The 19,603-nt window shown below is 58.1% G+C and overlaps 2 protein-coding genes across 2 annotated transcripts in view; one reads left to right on the top strand and one right to left on the bottom strand.

Moving 5' to 3' along the window:
* The window catches only part of LOC122737067 (centromere protein P), a 194,273-nt gene extending 188,978 nt beyond the window's left edge, over window positions 1-5,295 (bottom strand). Inside the window, exons 1-3 of the mRNA XM_043979485.1 lie at window positions 4,956-5,295; window positions 3,953-4,122; window positions 1,874-1,962 (exon numbers count right to left, since the gene is read on the bottom strand). Of these exons, the coding sequence (XP_043835420.1) occupies window positions 1,874-1,962; window positions 3,953-4,122; window positions 4,956-5,161 (465 nt within the window). The 5' untranslated portion in view covers window positions 5,162-5,295. The remainder of the gene's footprint in view (window positions 1-1,873; window positions 1,963-3,952; window positions 4,123-4,955) is intronic.
* A 221-nt stretch (window positions 5,296-5,516) lies between these two features.
* Window positions 5,517-19,126, top strand: NOL8 (nucleolar protein 8). The gene is made up of 16 exons (XM_043979481.1): window positions 5,517-5,961; window positions 6,234-6,296; window positions 6,408-6,486; window positions 6,843-6,969; window positions 7,136-7,204; window positions 8,149-10,044; window positions 10,920-11,033; window positions 11,501-11,623; window positions 11,965-12,061; window positions 14,600-14,741; window positions 14,926-15,003; window positions 16,351-16,619; window positions 16,749-16,884; window positions 17,631-17,701; window positions 18,278-18,360; window positions 18,463-19,126. The coding sequence occupies exons 1-16, from the start codon at window positions 5,823-5,825 to the stop codon at window positions 18,508-18,510; spliced, it is 3,534 nt and encodes a 1,177-aa protein (XP_043835416.1). The 5' UTR covers window positions 5,517-5,822; the 3' UTR covers window positions 18,511-19,126.
* Window positions 19,127-19,603: the final 477 nt, after the last annotated feature.

The following is a 19,603-nucleotide window of genomic DNA, read 5'->3' as shown; positions in this document are numbered from 1 at the left end:
GGGGTGACACACCAGGTCCTAGGCAACACCCCCAGGACAAGTTGGAGCACTGGGAACAATGAGGATGAGGCATCTCAGAAAGGCCCCCTTGGCCCATCGCTCCCAAGCCCACCCCTCTAAGGGCTCTGGGAGGAGGCGGACACCAGGAGAACAAGGTCCAAGGGTAACAAAGGGGCTATATAAAATGGAGACTGGCCAGTCCAAGCTTCTGGAGGAAGCCTGCTGCCAAGAGCATTGAGAAGCCACCTGAACGAGCCCACCCAGAGCGGGCACGGCTCTGCCAGTCCCCACTGACTGCCCGGAGGCCTCGGTCCCAGCGCGCTGTTGTGTGCTGGCCCCAGAGAGGAGGGCACGTGGGAGGGGGCCCAGAGAACTGGGCGGGGAGCAAGGGAGCCCTGGGTCCCATCCCACACAGACGCTACTGAGCTGGGTGACCCTGGAAGAGTCACTGGAGCCTCTTCATCTGTACAAAGGATGTGATGACGCCTCGGGTTACTTTGGGCTCCAGCGGGTGAACAAGTCTTCTCGCCACCCTCCTGCTCCCAGCTGGTCCAGGCCAGGCATGTTCTCAGCGATGGGACATCTCCCTCTGCTGGCAACCGACGGTGGAGCATCAGTGTTTGTAAAGGACGAGGGTCTGTGGCAGGCGGCCCCCTGGCCTGCAAGGCCGCAGCCCCAGCCCACCCGAGAAAGGCCTCCCGGGCCTGGAAGAAAGAGGCCTGCCCCGACACCCCCCAGCCGCCCTTCTCCTGACAACTCTAGCCCCGGCCTAGAACCTCAGCCTGGGGGCCAGGTCAGAGTGAGGAGGAGAAGAGGGGCTGGAAGGAGAGAAAGGAGAGAACCTGGTGGTCTCCGGTAGGAACAACAAACCTGGGGAAACACTTAGCTAAGGAAGAAACCCCATAATGGTGGGGAAGAACCCCTGAGGGACCTTTAGGCAGAAGGGAGGAGTGAAGGGGAGGGGCCTGGGGGGGGAAAAGCAGCAGCAGGGGGCGAGGGGGGAGGGAGAGGGAAGAAGAGGAGGGGAGGGGGGGAGAAGAGGAGGGAGAAAGGGGAGGGGAGGGGGAGGGAGAAAGGGGAGGAGGTGGGGGAGGGGAGAAGGAGGGGGACAAGGAAGGGGAAGGGAAGGAGAGGAAGAAAGGGAGAGGAGAGGGAGGAAGAGGAGGGGGAGAGGAGGAGGGGGAGGGAGAAGAGGAAGGGGAGGGGAGGAGGGGACAAGGACAGGGAGAGGAGAGGGGAGGAAGAGGACAGTGAGGAGGAGAGGGAGGAAGGGGTGGGGGAAGCACAGAGTGGCTGAAATCACTCTTGCCTGAAATGGAATCTGCGGAAGCTCTCTCCACCCCACCCCCCCACCCTGCTATTTCCTGGCCATGATGGGAAATCTTTCCTCTCCAGGCCTTGTATGGTCATCCACCATGGTGAGGTCTGAGTCTGGAGTCTGAATCTACTTTAGACACTGTTTAGCTGGGTGACCTTGGACAAGTCCCTTCCCTGCTGCCTGCCTCAGTTTCCTCAGCTGTAAATGGGGACAAGACAGGTGCTCTTTGGATTCCAGCCAGCTGTCAGGATGACTAGAAGGCTCTTTGCCCTTCTGCTCCCCGCTGAAATCCCTAGGTTTGGTTCTTCCTCCAAGAAGCCTTCCCTGATTTCTCCCAGCTTCTTCCCAGTTCAGAGGCAGCAGGCATTTGTTTGGCACAGATCTCACCTCCTGGCTCCTCAGGGCAATGGGGTTTGCCTCCCCCCTCCCAGAAACATGGCACACTGAATGGGGGGGGCAGTTCCAAGTCCCCCCCCCAACCCCTGCCGAGTCCATTGAGGAGCAGGGCTCCCAGCAGCCCCTCCCCGGCCGCCCACCCGAGTCCTTCCAAGTTACCCGCGTTTCCAGAAGCTGGAATTCGAGTTGGAAGGTAATGGCCCGGCATCCTCCAGCCAAGCGGCCCTTTCGCAGGACTCTCTGCTCATCTGCAAGACAGAAAAATGGACGTGAGTGTTTGCAGCCCCAGGGCCGGCTCTTCTCTTAAAAAGTCTGCCATGCCCCCATTTCTGGGCATCTCCACAGGGTCAGTTAATGCAGCCGTGTGGATGCCTGGCCACCCCCCTGGCTCACTAGATGGTGAGCTCCCTGAGGGCACAGACTATCTTTTACCTCCCTCTGTGTGCTCAGTGCTTAGCACAGTGCCAGGCACACAGGAGGTGCTTCATGGGCTCAATGCAGTGGGTGGCACACAGTAGGCACTTAATGGGATCAATGCAGTGGCTGGTACACAGTAGGTACTTAATGAGCTCAATGCAGTGGCCGGCACACAGTAGGCGCTTAATGTGTTCAGTGCAGCACCTGGCACACAGTAGGTGTTTAATGGGCTCAATGCAGTACCCGGCACACAGTAGGTACTTAACAAATGTTTATTGACTGACTGATGGTTTCTCCTCAGGCTTATTATCTCTAACCAAACTTTCAGGTCCTGTCCCAGCCTTGGAACAGTTTCCAGCCCCCTCGCCCTGGGTGATCTCCTGTCTTTGAAGGCCCCACATTTATTGGAAATGCTGTTCAGGCTCTTTGGATTGGCTGGTGTTCATTTTCTTTTTCTTTCTTTCTTTCTCTCTTTTTTTTTTTTGGTGGGGCAATGAAGGTTAAATAACCTGCCCAGGGTCACCCAGCTAGTAAGTGTCAAGTGACTGAAGCTGGATTTGAACTCAGGTCCTCCTTACTCCAGGGCCGGTGCTTTATCCATGGTGCCACCTAGCTGCCCCCCATTTTCTTTTTCAAGAGAAGGTCCCTGGACCAGCATCCAGATCAACTCCCTCACTTGAAAACTGAGGCTCACTGCAGGTCCCAGAACAACTTAGCAGCAAAACTGCGACCAGGCCCCCCTGCCCCCCAACTCCCCTTCCAATGGACTGTTCATCCAGGAGCTTTTCTCCTTTTCACACAAGCTATTTAGGTAGCTGCATCTACGTCTGCTTTGCTCCCACCCAAGTGACGTAAAGGGAAAGTGAAGGGATGGGATAGCAGGCTCTGATAGGGCGCTATCAGCACTTCTGGAGGGACGACACACACAAGGGAGAGTGATCGCAGAGCTCCTGGGAGACTGCAGAACCAGGCCCTGGGTTCAGAACATTTCTGGAACCCTTTAGAATGGGCCAAAGAGTACAAAGCCCAAAGGAAAACCAGCCTCGGTCCTTGAGAGTTACTTCCTCCAAATCACTTTTTCCCAGTGGTGGGGACAGGGCCTGGGGTCAGAGCACACAGGGCCGCCTCCTCCCAGGAGGAGGCTGAGGAGCTGACTCCCTATTGAAGAGAGCACAGGTCAGCGGCTCGGAGGGCGAAGGACCAGCCGAGGTGTCTGTGCACCAAGAAAAGTCGCCAACGGTGGTCTGTCCCCACCGAGAATCACACAGACCTGCTTCTCTTTGTCAACAAGGTCGCCACCTGGGCAGATTCACCTGACAACCTGGATACTCCACAAGGATGTCTACAGAGGGCTCCTCTGACCCTTGGGGACATGGGAGCACCCGGTCAGACGCAATATTCCCATGAAGTCTGTTCTGTTCCCTGGAATATTCCACACTGGGACAGAGGAAGGGCTGTGGGTCTGAGGCCTCTGCTCTCCTCCCATTACGAAGTGCTCAGCCCCCCCCCCCCCCAAGAAGCCTTGCCAGCTCCCCTTAATCCTAGGGTCTCTCTCTATGGATTATCTTCTGTTCGCCCTGTCTGGGGAGGGCAGGGGCTGGTGCCGGCCTCTTTTGGGGATGCTAGCACTGAATCCCTGTCGAATGACTGACCAGATCACACACGGGGACAGATGCCACATGGGGACTGACACCGGGGATCCTGTGCCCAGGTGGGCACAACATTAAAGGCTGGAGCCTCAGGAGATTTCCCCAGAACCCGCCTGAAAATGGATCACTGAGGGAGGCAGAGAGGACAGGGTGGATGGAAATGGACGCTTACTCTTCTGTGTCTCCTCGGTGCTTTCTGGGAGCTCCACTCGGGTCATGGAGTAATCGGTCATCCTAATGCCAGTGAGCTTGGAGAGGAAGGCCACTTCTGACTCCAAGCGCCCCAGCTGGGTTTCCAGGTCCCCACCAGCAGGGGCCGCGTGGCTCTCTTGGCAGACATGCCTGTGATGGGAGACCCCAGCAATGATGGGGGGAGAACTCCTCCTGGAGTCCCCTCTGAAGCTCCTCCTGAAAGCCCTCTGCACCCCCAACCCTTGCCAGGCGGCTTCCCCTCCCCACCCTAAAAAGCCCTTATCAGAGTCTGTGCTCTAAGCTAAGTGACCGGTTCCTTCTCTAAGAGCTTGCATGTGTGCACCTTTGTATTGAGTGTGTTTGCACATGCACGTGTGTCACATGAGCCTGTGTATCTATATACTTACATGCTTGTGTTTGTTGGGGGTGCGTGTGTACATGTGTGTGTACTGCACACACGTATGCATGCGGTGCCCACGCTCATCTATACATGTGTACATTACACACGTAGCTGTGGGTGCTTGTACACGTGTGTATATACCATATGTGCACATGTGTGTGTGCCAGCGTGCCCTGTACATGGTCCCATGTATTTGCACACACACCTATATGGTCACATATACACGGTCACATGCGTGCACCTGTGGGCGTGCTTGGCCCCTCTTTTGGCCAGGTCCTTGTTAGAGCCCCCAGCCATCGCTCCCGGCCCCCCAACCCTTGGCAGGGGCTTCCAGCCTGGGCTGCGCTGATCCGGCCCCTCCTCGCGGTGGCCCTGGGCTCCCTGGGAAGCTCCCCATCTGGCTGCAGCGCCCCGCCCCTCCAGGGGTCAGCTGCCCTCCCCGCCAGGCAGGCCCCGCCCCCGCCCCGCCCCGTCAGTTGTCAATAACACGGCCCGGCTCCCGACTTCCCGAGCCCCCTGTCCCGGGCCCTTCCCCAGGTTACACCAGGGCAGGCCGGGCCGCGGGAGTGGGAGGGGCGCCTACCGGTCCGAATCTGGGGCCGGGCCCGGGGCCGGGGCGGCGGCGGGACGAGTCGGCTCCAGGCACCTCCGCAGCGCCGCGATCTCGGCCCTCAAGGCCCGCAGCTCCTCCCGCTGCCTCTGCGGCTCCTGGTCCATGGCTGGGCTGCAGGGGCACCCGGCGCGCGCTCCAGTCCAGCTGTTCAAGCCTCCCGCGCGCTGCCGGCGCATACCAACTTCCCAAATCCTTGGGGGGTAGAGACGGAGCGGGGCGGGGCCGGCGCGGGCCTGGCTGAGCCCACCCCATCACGGGGAGCACTGGAGGCGACGCTGAGGCCAAAATGAGCACCGTGCGCTCGCCTTCCCTGGAGAATAGGACGCCCCGCCTGCGGGGAACGAAATCGCGGCGGACACCCCACCTCTCTTGGAGGATTGGTTTAGTCCGAAGCTGGCCCTTGAGTGACGTCAGAGACCGGCACGGAAAAACTTCAGAATTTAGTAGTGCGCGTGCGCGTACTGCCGAGGAGGCGTGGTCAAAGAGTACGAGCGGGGTGGGCAGAGGAAGAGGAGGTGGGGAAAGGTGTCTCTTTATTTTGCTTCCCTCTGGATAACCGAGCCAGGCTGACGTTCGTGGTCTCCACAACTTAGCACATAGTTAAGTGCGGCCCGTCATCACGAGTCGCAGCGAAGACACCAGAGGAGACCCAGAGAAGACAGAGATACAGTCGGGGACCAGGGAAGCCGACTAGGCGGCCGTAGGATTCCGGAACTTTGGACGCGAGAACGGGGTTTTGGCTAGCGGAGGGAAGAGAACGGAGAGCCGCGCCGCCACGTGACCGGACGTCGGCAGCACGTAGCCCGGAAGCACGAGGCTCCGGGAGCAAAGGCGTCCATGGCAGCGGGTCTGGGAGAACGGCGCCTCTTCGTGGGCGGCCTGGGGCCCTCGGTCACGCAGGACGACGTGCGCGCGCAGCTGGGCCGCTTCGGGGAGGTGTGCTCCGTGGAGCTCGTGTCTCGGGTGAACGAACTCGGTAAGGCCGCGGGGGGGGCGGGGCGAGCCCCCGCGGCTCCCCAGGGCCCCCGGGAGCAAGTCGTTCGCCCTCCGTCCCCTGGGCCCCGCCGCGTTCTCTCCCAGCAGGGCCCCCGGGCCTGGGCCGCCTCCCCCCGAGGCGTTCCCTGTAAGCACCGGCCGTGTGCTCGGCCCGTAGCCCCCAGTGCCCCTTCCAGCCCCCCCAAGGCTTGGCTCGGGTCCGACCCCCCCAGGCGGCCGGAGCCGTGACCGGCCCCCGCGCTCCTTCCTCAGGCCGGCCCGAGAAGACCTTCGCCTACGCCAACGTCCGGCTGTCCGAGGAGGCGCTGAGGAGATGTGAGTGACCGGGGGTCTCGGAGGGGGAGGGGGCCACGGTCCTCGGCAGCCAAGCCCGCGTGGCGCGGGGACCCCCGGCCGGGCACAGAGGAGGGCTCCGTGTCTCCGCAGGCATGTCGGCTCTGAACCGGACGGCCTGGAAAGGCGGCACGCTGCGGGTGCAGCCGGCCCGGGAGAGCTTCCTGCACAGGTGCCCGGGGGGGGGGGGGGGGGACCGGGGGGGGGGCATGACCGGGAACCGCGGGGGGGGCGGGGGGCATGATCGGGAACCGCGGGGGGGGGGCGGGGGGCATGATCGGGAACGGGGGGGGGGGCGGGGGCATGACCGGGAACCGCGGGGGGGGGGCGGGGGGCATGATCGGGAACCGCGGGGGGGGGCGGGGGGCATGACCGGGAACGGGGGGGGGCATGACCGGGCACCTCGGGGGGGGCGGGGCCTGGCCTGCCAGCTCCCTGTACCACAGCTGGCAGCTGGGGGGTGGGGGGGGGGTGGGCTTCCTGGGGGCGGGGCTGACCTCGCTCCTCCGTCCGGTTGGGGGGCTTCAGGCTGGCCAAGGAGAGGCTAGAAGCCAAAGCCCAGCAGGAGCGGCGCAGCCCCGGTGCCGCCCCGGAGAAGAGAGCCCCGGAGCTCCACATGAGGGCCGTGCCCGGGACCGAAGTCCCAGGACACAAGGTGGGTGTGGGCCCCGCGGGGAGGAGTCTCGTTCTGGGGAAGGGGGTGTGGGGGTGCCCCCCCCTGCATCAGCTCTCCGCGGTCTTTCTCCACGTTTGTCATTGCCGCCGCTGGTCTCGGGGCGCCCTTTGCGCTGCTGAACCCGTTGGTTTTCTTTCTTCTCCAGGACTGGGTCGTGAGTAAGTTTGGGAGAGTTCTGCCCGTCCTTCACCTTCGAAGCCAGAACAGTCGCAAGATATCCTTTCCCATCCCCCACCACTGACAGACTCGTGTTTACCCCAGGGTCTGGTGGTCGCTCCTCCCAGTTAGCCCCAGCAGGGGGTCAGTGGCCAGCTGGCCGTGACTGGTCACAGGGACCCTGAGCCGAGGGGACCGTGTGCATGGGAGGGCTGGAGGAAGGCTCCAGAGAGGACGTGGGGCTTCCCCTGGCCACAGAGGGGATGAGCAGGAGCTCGGGGCCTGAGGCCAGGTGCAGTCAGAGGAGCCTTGTTCCCTTGGTCCCCAAGGATCCTTCCAGCTTCCGGCGGTCTGGGACTGACCAGTTGAGTCCCTCGGGGTGGACCCTACAGGCCCCAGGGACTCAACATAAACTTAGGCAGAAAGTCAAGGCCGCTGAGCCATTGGGTATCGTGGGTTCAGGGCAAAGGGGTACGTGGGATTTAGGTCTTAGGTTGGTGATGAATGTTCTCTGGGAAGATCAAATGTCTGGGGCAGAGAGTGTTTTCCGTGATCTCTCCGGGAAACGCCATGGTCAGCAAGGAATGCTTTGGGAAGGAGATGGAAGAGGTGATCATCCCATTTGGAGACCCAGCTTGGACCCCTAGGCTGGCCTCACTCGGGGTGTCGTCTCATAGGACACCACTCCTGACGTCGGGTCACCCTGGGCCATGCTTCTTATTTTGGGAAGCTAGAAGGGTCCACTTGGGGCTGCTGGACTCCACCTTCACCCTCACACAGCCCAGAGTGATGGCTGCTTGCTCATGTGGGTATGTAAGCCACACATAATGCAAAATGTCTGAGATTTAGGGGTACAGAGAATCTGAGAGATTGTTCCACATAAGCAGATGAGTAAATGAAAGCCAGACTCGGGGTCCCATCCCTAGGACCACACTCATAGGTTTTGCATAACTTTTGTGTTTCTGTTAAACAGTTTTCGTTTTTACCTTAACTTTTCCTAACGTCTTAAAATATGATCCCTCAAAATATTGCCACAACCTAAAGAAGTTTGAACAAGATGTCACAAATACCGTCTCCATTTCTGATCTCACTTGGAAGTTGGAAGGAGGAGATGACCTGATGAGTAAGAAGCGACAAGGACAGTTTCCCGCCTTCAGAAGCCATCCCTCTAAGAGTGGGAAGGTGGGAGGCCATCCTTGCCTCCCATCCAAGGCTGTGGGACGTCACCAGCTGCCATCTCCAGGCCCTCCAAGCACAGCCCAGCAGCCACAGGTGCAGAAAGCACATTCGCAGCCAACTGACTTTCCTGTGCCAGTGTCCTCTGAACAGAAGAATGCTCAGAAGCCGGAAGCGTGGTTTCTTCAGACCTCAAAGTCGCCCATCGTCAGAAGCAAAAACAGCATGTCTGATGATGACGGGGACTCTGAAGAAGAAACGAAGGCCTTGCTAGCAGAAGAGAAGTCACAGAGGACAGGCTTTCCCAACACAGGTGATCCTGAAAGGGATTCCTTTGAAGTGGTCACTGCTGATTTCAAGCCAGGCATGAAACGTCCAAGATCCTCGGCCGCTGGCTCCAACAGTGCCGCTCATCTCACCGAAGATGAGCGAGACTATGATTCGGGAGACACAGATGAAATCATTGCCCGGGGGGACAACAGGGAGAAGAGCGAGAGCGAGCAGAAACTCTCACCAAAAGAGAGATCCAAACGGAAAGAGAAGGACTTTCAGAAAAGTAGAACAAAACGGGCATCTTCTTGTCCTCATACGGAAACAAATGAAGGGGGAAACTCCCCAGGTAGCGAAAGAGAGTCAGCGAATTGTATGAAGTCTCTCCCTCAACAGCTGCCGAGGGCCCCCCCCAGATCCGGGAGCGGCGAATCTGAGGAAGAACTGGAGTATGAATCCATGATGACTAACTGCTATCGCCTTGACCTCACCTTGGCTGACTTAGAAAAGCTGGCCAACGGAGATGCCCAGGGTCCAGGGGGAAATGCCACCTGGACTGAGCAGGCTCTCCCGGCGACCCAGGACATGGGCTCAGGCCACAAGACTAAGAAGGCTCCCAGAAAAGGGGCCCGCTGCATCGATCCCAAAGACATTTTGGCTTCCCTCTTAGAAGGGGAAGAGAAAATCAGTGACCGGGACCCCCTGAAGGAAGGTATGTCAAAGTCCAAGTTTAAGGCTTTCAGAGGTGTGGGAGCCCTCTATGGAGGGGAGACACCAAGAAGACCCTGGCCAAGCAGAGCTGTCACCACCCAGAGGAAGTCCCAGAGTCCATTACTGCAGGAAACATCTCCTGTTTGTTCTATGGGAAAAGAGGCCTGTGATTCAAATCCTTGCTCCAGTGATGAAGCGTCCCCACCCCAGGTCGGAAGGGAAGCAGATGGGGCAAACGACCTTCCACCTGCTTCTGGAAAACGTCCAAGGAGGCAGCCAGCTGATGGAGACCAGCCTTGTGTTGTGCGGCCACCCCCCTCTAGTTCAGGGAGTCCGTCGTCACTGGGCACTAGGAAACCCTCGACTCTTCGTGCAGAAACTTGTAGGATGCACTTGGGAAGCAACGGAGGCCTTGGCACTGCTGAAATGGGAGACCCCAAGCCAGGAAGGAGCAGGGCCGTGGCCCTCGGGCCTCCCGCAGGTCCAGAGTCCAAGTGCGAGCCAGCAGTTCTGAAAATACATTCCAAGAAACCCCTCAAAGTGTCTTCCCGTGTGCAAGGGAAGGACCCAAAGGGGTCTCGGGAGAGGGAGCCTGAATGCCCGCCTTGTATGGCTCCGGCCGATGCCATCAGCCCTCCTAAGAACTCCCAGGATAACCAAAAGCGCTTGGCAGCCTTGGAGGAGAGGAGGCGAGAACGGGAACTGCAGAAGCAGCTGGTTCACAGCGCTCTGTCCAGCTTGGTCAGTGTCTTCCTTGTAAAGGCAGGCAGAAACATTCCCCCGAGGCTGGGTTCAGGCGCCCCCTCAAACCCTTAGGCCTTTATGAGCCCCAGATAAGGGTGAAATGCATTAGCGAGCTGTGTTTTTGCCCTCTCTGGAGTGGGCATCTTGGTCTTATGTTTGGCCCAAAGCTTTTTTTTTTTTTCCATAAAAGCATTTTATTATTTCCCAGTTATGTGTAGAGATAGTTTGCAACATTGGTTTTTATGAGATTTCTAGTTTCAAATTTTTTTCCCTCCCCCCTCCCCAAGACAGCAAGTAATCTGATATAGGTTATATATGCACAATCCCATTAAACATAATTCTGCCTTAGTCATGCTGTGAAAGAAGAATTAGCAAAAAGGAAAAACCTCCCAAAACAGAAATACAGTATGGTTCAATCTGCATCTAGATTCCGTAGTTCTTTTTTTTCTGGGTTTGGAGGGCATTTTCCATCATGAGTCCTTGGGGACTCACTTTGGTCCAAAGCTTCAACTGGGCTGTGACCCCACATAGGGGCTGCGAGAAATTTGGCAGCAGTTGAAGGTTCTGTATGTCTATGCCATATGCTCTGTGTCGTGTGAGGATTTCTCAGGCAAGAAAGGGGTCGCTGGGGGAGAAAGCTTAAGAAGCCCTGGTTTAGTCTACACTGGCCTTGCAGCCCAGGGATCAGCGGGTTCTCCTGGCTTGGCTTGTCTTGTAAATGAGCAAATGAGAAGGCTGCTCAGAACGGGACCCGCAAAACAAGCCCCCCCCCTCCCCCCCCGGCTCCCCTTCTCCTGGGGAGCCAGGTACGTGGTCTTGGGGGACAGTCTACAGTTAGTAACGTTCTCCCTCATGCCTCCCTGTTTCCCCAGGATGGCCATCCAGCAAACAAACCCACCCACATCCTGTTCAGCTCAGACAGTGAAGACGAAATGGGAGAGAATGACTGCAGTGAAAACCCTCATGCGGGAAATGGAGTCAAACGAGTAGGTGACGGAGTTGGCCAGCGGGGTTGTCCGGTCAGCCAGGTGCCCCTCCCGTGGCCCGTGATGCTGTTGACTGTCCCATGGGCTCATGCTGGTGTGCGTGGTCCTCCCCTTCCCCCTCTTCCGGTCTCCCCCTGCATCTCTGCATCAGCCGCCTCCAGTTTCTTCCTTCGACTTCTTCCAGACTTAGCTAACATCTCTGCTCCATGATGCCTCCCCCCATCCTCCCAACCTCTCAAGGACACGCCATGCTGGCTCAGGGCCCAAGGAGGAGCTGGGCTGGGGAGCAGGAAGGTCTCATCCCTCCTGTGTCCCTTTGATTTTCAAAGAGAGGCTGGAGGATTCTTAACCATCCTGTTTCTGTGACACACAGGCAGAGACAGAAAATTTTAGTGCAAGAAAGTAACGAGTTGCTGTTTCCTCTTAAACGTGTGTGTGTTGTTTATTTTTATTTTTATTTCTTTAAGGATTTGGCCAGCAAACCTTCTGGAAAACTCTTTGAGAGCAGCGAGGATGAAGAACAGGAAAGTGAAGGGGATGAGGCCCGATTCCAGATTAAACCCCAGTTTGAAGGCAAAGCTGGGAAAAAGGTTGGTCAGTGACGAGAGCAGAAACACAATCGTTGTTTAATTGGTAGCTCGTTAACTGTGCACTAAGACTCATGTGCTTTGACCATGGAGAATTCTGCTGAGTGAGGAAGCACTTGTTACAGGGAGCAAGACTTTTGCGATTCTGTTTTTGGTGAGAGACACAGAATGTGGCTAGGAGGAGTTACCTGGGACCCAAGAGGCAGGTCTGCAAATCCCAAGGCCCCGCTGGGTTCAAGTGCTGCCTAGGACAGGGCTGTGGGACCAGTCCCTTAATCCCTTGGTGCTGTCTCTGTCCCCGTGTGGGGTCAGGTGGTTCACTCTCTCTGTCTTCTATTGGGCAGCTCATGAGCTTGCAGTCTCACTTTGGGGCCGATGACCGATTTCGAATGGACGCTCGCTTTCTGGAAACCGATAGTGAAGAAGAGGAGGAGGAGGAGGGTGAGTCCTGTAGTTTCTTTGGTTTTTCCCTTGACGGCCAGACAGGGCTCATCTTCCTGGAGGAATGGCTCTGTTTGGTCCTTCCTCGTTTGATCACCAAGCAAGGATCCCCAGGCTGGAGCACCCAGGACGGCCCATTCTTCTCTTGGCTCCTGGGCCTGTGCCCCCATGAAGCTCCCCAGCTTTTTGTCACGTGCTTAGCATGTGGCGTTGGACCCAACACCCCCAACTCCCTGTCTCTGCTGCCTCTTGTTCCTTGGAGAAGTGGGTGGAGGGTGAGACATGTGCAGGTGGCTAATGCCGCAGCAAGGCTCTTGAGATGGCTGCAGGTGGAGGACAGGAGGGGCCTGGAAGGGAGAGTTTGGGAAGAAACCAGCTTTGCCTCTGCCTCCAGGGAGCATCAGAGGAGAGACCTCAGTGACCCTGTGACCCTGGGCAGGACGTCAGCCAAGGAGCCCTTCTGAAATAGCCTTGGTTTGTTCTTTTCCAATCACACACAAAAACCATTTTTAACATTTTTAAAAATTGTGAGTTCCAAATTCCTTCCCTCCCTTCCCCCGTCATCGAGAAAGCAAGCAATTTGATGTAGGTTATACATGTGCAGTCATGCAAAGCATGGTTCCGTGTTAGTCATGTTGTGGGAAAAAACAAACACAAAAACCCAGAAAGAAAAAGTCTGCTTGGATCCGCATTCAGACTCCCATCAATTCTTTCTCTGGAGGTGGGTAGCATGCTTCATCATAAGTCCTTCAGAATCGTCTAAGGTCATTGTATTGCTGAGAACAGTCAAGCCATTCACAGTTCTGCATCCAGCAGTATTGCTGTCTTGTCCCGCTCACTTCACTATATTTCAGTTCATACGAGTCTTTCCAGGCCTTTCTGAAGTCATCCTGCTTATCATTTCTTATAGCACAGCAATATTAAATCACCATATACCACAGCTTGTTTAGCCATTCCCCTAATTGATGGGCATCCTCTCAATTTCCAGTTCTTGCTGTCACAAAAAGAGCAACTATAAATATTTTTGTACAAATAGGTCTTGCTCTTTTGTGGGATGTCTGGGATATAAACCTAGCAGTGGTATTGCTGAATCAAAGGGGATGCACAATTCTGTAGCCCTTTGGGCAGAGTTCCAAATTGCTCTCCAGAATGGTTGGATCCGTTCACAGCTCCACCAACAAGGTGTTAATGTTCCAATTTTCCCACAGCTTCAACATTTATCATTTTCTTTTTATGTCATATTAACCACTCAGGTGTGACGTGGTGGCCAGAGTTGTTTTAATTTGCATTTTTTTTTCACATGACTAGATAGCTTTGGTTTGTCTGAAAATTGTTCGTATCCTTCGACCATTTCTCAATTGGGGAATGACTTTTATTCTTAAAAATTTGACTCAGTTCTTTTTGTTGTTGTTATTTTGTTTTGTTTCGTTTTGGCAGGGCAGTGAGGGTTAAGTGACTTGCCCAGGGTCACACAGGACTCAGTTCTTTATGTATTTGAGAAATGAGGCCTTTATCAGAGGCATTGGTTGTAAAAATGGTGAACCGTTCCTTCTTGACCCTGTCCTGGGTCCCAGGTGGCTTTTGTTAGTCTGTTGTCCCATAGGATGTGAGATGTTCCTTACCTCAGCTGGCCTTTGGGGGAAAATCGCTGAACCAAAGATTGATTCTATTTTCCACAGACCAAGAAAATATGTCGATGTGACTTTAATAGAGATTGAAATCTCAATTTTTTTCATTCATCATTGAGTTTTTCAAAAACATTCCCTTATTTCGACATTACCAGTTCTTCCTTGGCCATCTAGGTGGCTCTGACCCTGTAGTCAGGAAGACCCGAGTTCAAATGTGGCCTGAGACACTTCTTCCCTATGTAGTCCCGGGCAAGTCACTTCCCCGTTTGCCTCCGTTTCCTCGTCTGTAAAAGGAGCTGGAGGATGAAATGGCAAAGCGCTGCAGTGTCTCTGCCAGGAAGACCCCAGTGGGGTCACAGAGTCGGACAGGCCTGAAATAACTGAACATCCACAAGTTCTTCCTCAGTGCCGGCCCCTTTTGTCCCCCTTGTGATGGAGGAAGCTTTCCCATCTTCCAGAGAAGGAAGTGGGCCAAGAGCAGGTGAAGGAGAGCTTGAGTGGCAGCCAGAGGTTCCTGGCCCAGATGCGATGCTCTGTCTCCCCTTTCCCGCCTGTGTGGCTTCAGGGCCTCTTTCTATGTATGGGATGCGAGGTGGGGGGTGGGGCGGGGGCATGCCCGGGCCTTTGGGCCTCTCTACCCCAGAGCTCCAGGGTTCAGCCACGGCAGCTGCCGGCTCTGCTCCGTAGCCACTGTGTGCCAGGGCCTGGGCTGGGTGGGGAGAGGACACGCCAATGGCACGGGGCAGACGAGGCCATCTCAGGAGGCCGCTGGAGCGGCTCCCAAGGAAGTGGAGGGCAGGGGAGGGAGGTGGCTGCCGGAGGGAGGGGCGAGGCCCGACTAGGCCCAGTCTGCTTCTGGCCTCGGCCCGAGGGCAGTTTCTAACATCCCAGGCTCCACTTTGTCTTCCAGAGGTAAAAGAAGCAGGGATGGCTGAGGAAGAGGAGCTTGCTGCTGAGAAAAAGAAAAACATGGAGGTGATAAAAAACATTTTGCACGTCAGCCACCAGGCGCCGAAACTGAACAAAGAGGAGAGGGCCGCAAAGCAGTTCAGGTGCGTGCTCCCCTTTGTGATGGGGCAGGGGGCAATCAGGCCCGCGCAGTTCTCGTCCATCAGGGGTGCTCTCCGGGCACGGAGCGTCTGTGACGTGAGGGCCTTGGGCCCCGATCCCGCCCTGGCTCCTTCCTGGGTGGCCACCTCCCGGTGCTGCCGCTGACCCCTCTGCTCTTGGCTGCAGGAACATCGTCCGCTATGATCCGACGAGGCTGGACCATGCCACGTTCGAAAGGAAAGTCGGCCTCGAGGAAAAGGAAAGGTAAACGCCTGCCCCTGCCCCCACTCACTCCTATGGCAGGGGTCTCGAGGTGTGCCCCCAAGGTGGTTCATGGCAGCAGCCCCTCAGAGCCCCTGAGCTCACCTACCACAGAGCCTTCAGATGTTCTGCTCTCCTGGCAAGTGCTTGTTGATTGACGGGTCGCATTCATTAACCAGTGTTTATTGAGCAGCCCTTGGCTACAGGCGCTGAGTATTGGGGCAAGGGGATGCAAAGGCTCAAATGATGGCTAAGGGAAAGACAGCCAGGTTCTCTCCCCCCAGACCCATTTCTTTCTTCTCACTGGTATTTCCTGTGTGTGTGCGCTGCTAGCATGTGTGTTGTGCACATGCATATGTCTGAGTGCTATGGGTGTGCATGTGGGGGGTGAGTGTGTACAAGTGTGAGTATGCGTGGACATGCAGAGAGACAGACAAAGGCAGTAGACACCAGGCTGGGGGTAGGGGGTGGGTAATGGGGCATGGTGAGCGAAGGATTCCCCTCGGTGGGAGGGGGTATGGTGTGATGTGGAGATCAGTAGGGGGAGCGCAGAGGAGAAAACCAGGACAGTTGCCGTGTGAGGGGGGAGCAGGGATGTCCAGCAGGGTGGGGCAGTACGTGGAGGGGGGGCCGGTTTGTGAGGGACTTGAAAGGAGCCGCTGGCATTGATCAAGTGGAGGACTTGGGTCAGTCCCTTTGGTGGCAGAGGAGAGGCAAGGGCACGTGGGAGCTGACTGGTGGGGGGCTGCAGGGCCAGGTGACACTGGAGGGCAGGAGGTGTCGGGCACCTGGATCAGGAGTGAGGTTGGGAATGGGAGGGATTGGGGAGCAGAGAGGACCCGATGCTCAGTCCTGGAGTCAGCCGCACAGGCTCCAGGTCACTCGTCTCCGTCTGGGGTCCGTCCTCCGTCTCCTATCCCTTGTCTCTGGCCCAGCTCCTCCTCTGCTAAAGAATCCCCAGGGGCTCCCCGCTGCCCTGCAAGCACTTCCCCAGCATCTTACGGTGGGGGGGGCACCCTCCCCCTGGCTCTGCCACTGACCTCGCCTTTTATCCTGTGTGTCGCTGCTTTGTGCATATCCCCCATGGATTAGAGGGCAGGGGTGGTTCTGCCCCTTTGTACCCCCAGCACTTAGCACAGGGTCCGGCACACAGTAGGTGCTTAACAAAGCCTGCTGACGAACATAGAGTAAAGTACACGCAGCTCGTGGCAGCAACTGACCCCGGTAGGGCCTGGGCCCCTTGGCTTCTCCTCAGCAGGCCCGAGGGGCTGCCCTCCGTGGAGAGGGCCCCTCCCCCCACCCTGCGTCACACCGTCACACATGTGGCGGGCTTTCTTCTCTCCGCCACAGCAAAGCCAAGCGCAGAAAGAAAAGGGAGGAGGCTGAGAAGCTGCCCCAGGTGTCCCAAGACCTGTACCACAGCATCGCTGCTGACCTCAAGGAAAGGTTCAGGGCTTCGGAGCCAGTCCCGGGAGCGGGAGTTGCCGGCCCCTGGAATGAGGCGCCCGAGGAGATGGAGGCAGGGCCCACTGCGGCGCCAGCAGCCCCGGACCCCGCCACGGGCCTCGGCGACTTCACCTTCTCCTTCTTCGGCCCAGACCTCAGAGAGGTCGAGGAAGGTAAAAGAGCTGTGCGGTCACTTCTTCCCCCTCGGTCTCAAGCAGCTCAGCCACCTGGGGGGCAGTGGGTGCTTCCCCCTCCCCAGGCGCCGCCCAGCTGCCACCCTGACCCCTTGCGTTTGTGTGTAGAACCTTACAAGACGGAAGCCCGGCCGGCGGGGCGCATGGCCTGGCAGCTGGACCCCCGATTCCAGGACAGCAGCTCGGAGGAGGACGAGGAGGAGGCCGAACCCGTGGATGGGAGCGGAGGAGAGGCCAGGCCGCAGTAAGCCGTGCTCACTGGGCCCGGGAGGGGGGCTTTGTGGGACCTCGAGTGGAGTTCCGGCATCTGCTCTGTGATCAGACACATGGCAGACATAGCTGGGGGATAGCTGCCCCCCCGGGGAGGTCCTGAGCCGCGGTGGGAGGGTCCTTGCACTCTGGCGCAGTCACATATGCTCTCAGGCTTCCTTGGAGAGGATGAGGCCTGGGGGCCTCCCGCTCGTGTCCACGCCCATAGAGGGAATGCTGGGGGACCAACCCTCAGTCAGGCCTGTGTGATGCCAGGGCCCCCTCCATCCGCAGGGCATCATAGAGCCTCCCTTACACACACGTGCGTACACACACCCACACACACACACATCAGTGTGTCCTGACCCACGGTCCCCTGGGGCATGCTTTCTTCCCGGCCTCTTCTGGCACCTTTGGCTGATGCCCCTTAGATTTGCTGATGACGACTGTAAACAGAAGTCACAAGGCGTGATGGGGCCTGGCTTTCTCACCTTGGGTACGGGGCCGTCTCTTACTTTGGATCACGTCCTGCCACCCTCCCTGACCGTGGGTGGGGCGGCCCGGGGCCTGCTGGAGGAGGGCAGCTGGGGTCCCCTGCTCTTGTGCTGCAGAGGCCAGGCCAGCCGGCTCCGGCATCCCCAAAGAGGTCGGCCTTGGCCTGGCTGGTGAGGCGGGACCTCAGAAGAAGATGCTCAGCCGGGCCAGGCTGCCGGTGCCTGAAAAGCTTCTCTGTTTCTCCAGGGATGTCCCGGCTGCCGAAAGGCCAACCAGCAGGTTCTTCTTTTTCTCCGAGAGTGACGACAGGTTGTGTGGTAAGGCTGGGCCCCCTCCTAGACTAGGCAAAGGCTTGCAGAGGCTGGATAGGGTGGGGGGGATTTCTGCAAACCCTCAACAAAGAGAGCGGCCCCTCTCGGGGGAGCCCAGATCTCGGAGGGAGGCGGCAGCTCCCAGAGTCCCCAGCACAGTCCCAGCAAGGGGGAGGGCCCCGTCAGCTCAGGCACCCCTGCGTGTCCAGCTGCCCTCATGCACGTGTCCCCAAAACCACAGCTCGGAAGGCTTCTGAACGCACTTGGCACGTGTTCGGTTTCCAATGGAGCCCTTTTGGGGGTGCGGCCATCCCCCTGCCGCCGGGAGCCCACTCTTGATAGTGGGAACAGTGGATCCCCTGGGTGCAGGGTGCTGGGAGGGACCTCCTTTTACAGAAGGGGAAACTGAGGCTGAGGGAGTATGTGGCTGAGTGGCCAGAATGGGTGGAACCTGGTCCTCCTGCCTCGAGGTCTGGACACAGGCCGGATGGCTCCAGTGGGGAACCCGTGGGGTCACCGGAGGCGGAAGGGCCGCTTTTGCAGGGAAAGTCTTGTTAGCTTTGTCTTCTGCCTTCTCTTTAGTGGGTCCTGGCTTATTCTGGCGAGGCTCAGGAAGCCAGCCCAGCAGCGAGGACTGGGAATCCAGAACCTTGGTTCTGCTGCAGGTGAGGCAGGGGGGAGTGGGAGGGAGGGAGGGGGGAGCGGGAGGGAGGGCCCGCCCAGCGCCCTGGACAGCCAGTCTCCATGAGCTGCCCTTGTTGCCCTAGGATTGCCGGAAGAAACACAAAGCGGCCCGGAGGAGAGCCAAGCCGTAGAGGGGGCCCTGACCAGTCCTCGAGGCCTCCTTTGGCAGTAGCAGCTCCAGCGCCGCTAAGAAGTGGTGGCCGAGGGTCCCCTCTGGAGCCAGGAGCCCTGCCCCGGATGTATGCCCTGGCCTGGACCTTGATATGGCCTCTCTGAAGGCCCCTGGGGTGTCTGGGTTGCTCAACTGCCCCCAGGGTCCCTGTGTTCTCCACCTTTCCTCGGGTTTGCTTCCTCCGCCCCACAGGGAGGAGACAAAGAGCCTGACCTTGCATGGGCCCAGGGCCGTGGGGACCCTGCCAGGCCACGCTGCAGGGAGAAGGGGCCGCCACCGTCTTCAGACTCCCCCTGGCAAAGGAGGCTTCGGCAGGCAGGTTTTAACAATCTGCCGGGCCGCTCTGTGGATGAATGTGATGTCGTCTCCGTTAGGGTAGAAGAAACAAAGTTCATTTTATAAGAAGCTGAAAGTGGTCCTCGAGCTCGACCGCCATGAGCCCCCTGCCCACACACCTCTGCTGACTGTTCTCTGCTGACCTTCTGGTGTAAAGAAGACGGCTTAATTTATTTATGACTGTACAAAAGTGGCCTGTCTCCTGACGTCATTTATACAAATATAAACAAGACAGTCTCTCTCATGGTTGTCGGGGTGGGGGTGAGTGGGTGAGTGGAGTCGGTCACTGACCTACAGGTGCTGAGACAGGTGAGAGCCTGGGGCAGCCCTTGGGGCTCCACTTCTACTGGAGGGGCTGTGGGAGACAGGAGGAGATAGGAACATGGGCTAGCCCAGCCCTCCTGAGCCTAGTCGGGGAAACTGAGGCATAGAGGAGAGGCCACGCCAGACACACCAGCCAGCCTGGGGTGTGGGGGAGGGGGAATGCTGGGGAGCAGAGCCATGGGCCTGCCCCATGGCACCTCTCTCTGGGCTTCTGCCACTCGGCCACCTCCCTGGGAGCTGCGGAGGCTGAGGGGGGGGGGGGGCGCGGGGGGGCGGGGGGGGCGGGGGGCGGGGCCTGAGCTCTCTGGAAGTCAAGTGGGGGGGGGGTGGCCTGGCTCACCCCTGGGCTGAGTGCCTGGGGCCCTGTCCTGAAGAAGTGGAAGATCCAGCCG

The sequence above is a fragment of the Dromiciops gliroides genome, chromosome 1 (genome assembly GCF_019393635.1).
Source record: "Dromiciops gliroides isolate mDroGli1 chromosome 1, mDroGli1.pri, whole genome shotgun sequence".
NCBI lineage: Eukaryota > Metazoa > Chordata > Mammalia > Microbiotheria > Microbiotheriidae > Dromiciops > Dromiciops gliroides.
Note: the sequence above shows the minus strand (reverse complement) of the source record. Positions and strands in the feature narration are given on the sequence as shown.